The 4280-nt window shown below is 34.1% G+C and overlaps 1 protein-coding gene across 1 annotated transcript; it reads left to right on the top strand.

Annotated features, from left to right (window-relative positions):
- Positions 1-251: 251 nt before the first annotated feature.
- Positions 252-4280, top strand: LOC128985986 (endocuticle structural glycoprotein ABD-4-like). The gene is made up of 3 exons (XM_054406028.1): positions 252-313; positions 1863-2023; positions 3862-4280. The coding sequence occupies exons 1-3, from the start codon at positions 302-304 to the stop codon at positions 4139-4141; spliced, it is 453 nt and encodes a 150-aa protein (XP_054262003.1). The 5' UTR covers positions 252-301; the 3' UTR covers positions 4142-4280.

A 4280-nucleotide genomic window follows, 5' to 3' on the forward strand; every position in this document is an offset into this window, starting at 1 on the left:
AAATTAAACAGAGATGGAAAAAAATGGTGAAAAAATAATTGCTTGTATCTTACTTGGGGGTGAATGATGAATCAATTGATATGAAATGAGTGATATATGTATAACGGTCAATTCTGTGGAAGCAAGTTTAACCATGCAGAGACCAACGTCTACCACCCTTCCTATCTACTCCCTGTGAGCCCCGGGGCCGTAGTTAGCGGGGGCGAGGGGTTATGAATATAGTGTATGTGCAAGACTGGAGGGGGAGGGGGGTCAGAGTATATAGTTCTGCAGGGACCTACCGTCTCTATCTCCATTCACCATGCACTCCCTGGTAAGTGTATAGGCTCATAGTTCACCAGTGAAATGTAGTTAACTACAGGTGTGATAGTTTATTATTAATAATTTAAAAAATAGGATTAGTATGTGGAAAAGTATACAACTTTAATTTCTCCTAACATTAGTCATAATCATTCAGATCTAAATAGTGACACGTCTTAAAAGTATTAACGCTTCTCTCCGAAATTATCAATAAATCTAATAATCTTTTCAAATAATACCGTGCTATAATATCCAAGTCCAAAAGTTATAAAAAGCACGACAAATAATTAATACATTTATAAATTTAAAAAAAATAATTCGTGATTAAACTCAATTGCTCGAATCGTGTTACCATAGCACGAGCTGTAATGAGCTGTAAACGTTGGAGGTACTGTAACGTATATCAATTGCAAAATTTTTATTATGATCATTATTTATTCAGTTTAATTTATCATAATTAAAACTGTTAGCTGGCTTTATGGCCATTCAAAAATAATAATTTTAAGTTGAAATCTCATTATCAATTAATCTTTTCTGGTTTTCAATAATGGAAACGAGTTTTAATTTTTTTTTTGATCGAAACGGTAATGACATTGTTACATTTGGACGTATTCTTGTTTTGCCATAACATTTTTGTTGTTTTAAAATATATATTTTTTCCTACTAATTTCAATGGATAATTTTGTTGACTAATATTTTTGTAATGCTGAAACTTAACTAATATATGTTTAATATTATTGTTTTAAAAATAAAACATCACAAATAGCTTAAACTAATTCTTCTTATCTTAAATGGAAAACGATTGTGTTTAATTTTGCTATTTATTATGAACTACTCATTTTATGTACTCCATTAATTCAGTGTATTTTTATTTATCTTATATTGATATAAAAAATACAAGTCAATAATATAAAATTGCATTACAATTTAGGCCGATTTTGATACAAATAACTATATGTTGGTACAAACAGTGGTACACGAGTGTAATACAAAATATGTGAGGGGTTTTTACAGCATTTTACATTTTGTTGATGATTAAAATCTCATAAAATTTTAATTCTACATTAGAGTATTTAACAATTATAGACTCAAGTTGTATTTTCTATTAAAAAGAGTTTGAAAAGTTCAACTTCTATTCTAGAGCTAAACCAAATTGTATGTTTGCTATTCCAAAATGTACAAACTGGTCGAATATTTTTTCGATAACGTGATCGTCTAAATAAAACTAAAGGTAGGTAGCCCGGATTATGCACCTAATAGTCCTTAGTCTTTGTGCTGTCAAGTTGTGATATGATTAAACTAAAGATTGGCGTTAGATACCAAGAATGCATAAATTAACTAGCCATCTCCAGAGTTGAAGGGTATCACAGACTTAACTGGGGGTTTTCTTAGGAGGTACCACTCATAAATATTGCCGCCTTCTAATTGTAGTCAGCTGTAGTAGTATACAATAACAAACGTTTTGAGGCAAAATAGTTAAATGGATCGGTTTATTTCTGGAGACAACTCGGCTATTCAGAATATAAAGTATCGTATTCTACACATAATAATTTCCTGTCCAGATCGTCTCAGTGGCTTGTCTAGCCGCCCTCGCAGCCGCCAAGCCTCAGTTTGGCCGCCCCTACGCCGCCCCACCCCCAGGTGCCGCCCCCGGTGGACCAGTCATCCCCATCGTCAGCAGCTTCCAGGACGGTCCCAACCCCGATGGATCCTACAAGTGGAGGTAGGCCTACACTCTCACTATAGTATGGCTTAGTTATCCTTTCTAACTTCCATTTACAAGATGAAATGTAATACAAGGTAAATATTAACACCAAAGCTAACAGGAAATTTAGATCACACAATTAAGAGTTCAGCAGGCTTTGTAGAAACAACATAAGTAAATTATTGCTGCATTGCAATTAAAAGCAAAATTTAGGCTTTATTTGTGTAAAAGAATTATTTGTCATATAACCAGCATAAAGCGTAAATTACCTAATACATATAAAACATTACATTAGGCATTGATTTCGTAGAGAGCCCATATACGTTGCTGACTTGCGCTGCTATTATTGAATTTTGACTATTGTTAAAAAAATCCCTAAATAAAATACACATAAGAAATACATCAACAGCAGTTTTAAGTGGTGAATAAATCAGAGTTGAGACAATTTGTAGACGTTACTTAACAAACTTAAAGAAAGTGTTTATAAGTTTCATATAATAACTAAAACTTATATGTTACGCTTATAACCCCCACCAAGACCAATTTAAGGCGAGTAGATCCTAAATCGTTGAGGAGACAATAATGATACAGTTAATCCGCTATTTGACATAAATGAAGAAGTTAAAAATAAGGATTCACATTAATTTCAAAATACCATATTTAGATGAAATTCTGAAAATAAATTATTAATAATACTAATAAGAATAAGCTAATAATTATCATTAAGGCTAGTCAATTAAAAGTTTTGTGTTTGAATATTACAACCAAATAAAATTAAAAATTAGGATACTTCATTTAAAAGTTCTCTATGGATAAAGCGTTTGTCAAATGATTTAAGAAAAGGTCTAACCCCTACACTCACTTTTTAATTTAGAACAATTTTCTATTTACCATAGTATAATGTGATATTTTACTAAACTAAAAAATTATCTTTTATGTGTTTAATGATATAGTTACTCGTGTTTACAACACAGTGTTTCGACTTGTATGTGAACTGACACAATATGAATAAGCGAGTTAAGTAATAATTGTTGCTCTTGCGCGATGTTCACACAGATGTAAAGGAAGCACTAATTATTCACTCATGGATTGGAGGTTAGCTATAATTATTTAAGTGATTACTTAATTGTTCTTGTTTATGAAAATATTAACTGATAGTTTTAGATGTGTAATTATGTACAACCTTCTGCTTTGCATGAGTATCAAATAATAAACTCGTGTATAGAACATTTTATAGGGATATAGATTTTATTTTAGCTCTGCAATATGATAATCAAAAAGTCGTTGATTATCAAAATAGTTGAATATTGACATTTTACATTTCAAAATATCCATAGGATACGCCCTACATATATTAAATTGAAATCCTTTAAAGACGTACATAAGACCCTCCTAATGCGATGTATTAGAGTGTGTTTTTCTTTATGGAGGCCATGTTTAAATCCGACACTAGGTCCATTTCAATTTATTTATTGAATACGTCATTGAAATATGTCATATAATGTATGGCTGGGTGGTGAGGCTGCTATCCAGGTTTAATGATTTTGATGAATAACGACTCTAACCAATAGAAATAAATGTGTTTTATAAGAGGTAAAGCTATGTTTGTAATTATTTAATTATGTTATGAAGATGAATCTGTTTTCAAATAACTCAAATACAACGAGACTCCTGGTAGTGAAAATCAAACCTTCTTCTATTTAACCTAGATACTGGTAGTGAAAATCAAACCTTCTTCTATTTAACCTAGACTATACAAAAGTTATAATTTTATTTACCTGATCAATAAAGTTAATAAATCAACTTAAGTTAAATCTGTGATTGCACTATTAATTTCAACTACACTTATGTTCCAGCTACGAGACCGGTAACGGCATCGCCGCCCAGGAGCAAGGAGTACAAAAGGCCGCCCCCGAGGGTCCCGGCACCGCCGCCCAGGGCAGCTACAGATTCACCGCCCCCGACGGCCAAGTGGTAGAGATCACATACATCGCCGACGAGAACGGATTCCAGCCCGTCGGCGCCGCCATCCCCACACCCCCGCCAATCCCCCCAGCAATCCTCAAGGCTTTGGAGTACAACGCCGCCCACCCTGAGCAACCCGCCGGACCCGCGCCGCCACCCTTCAGAGGTTGAGCCGCCCAGCCGCCCACCATGACTACCTAGGCGAGCCCCGCCTGTTGTATAGCTGTATAGACTACCGGTCCTGTGATATATTTATAAGAGGGAGTCACAGTTTGTGTTTTGTACTTTCTAAATAAACGGAAAACCCTAA

The sequence above is a fragment of the Macrosteles quadrilineatus genome, unplaced genomic scaffold (assembly GCF_028750875.1).
Source record: "Macrosteles quadrilineatus isolate MER2022 unplaced genomic scaffold, UCM_ALF_1.0 Scaffold_2__2_contigs__length_208266976, whole genome shotgun sequence".
In the NCBI taxonomy this organism is placed as follows: domain Eukaryota; kingdom Metazoa; phylum Arthropoda; class Insecta; order Hemiptera; family Cicadellidae; genus Macrosteles; species Macrosteles quadrilineatus.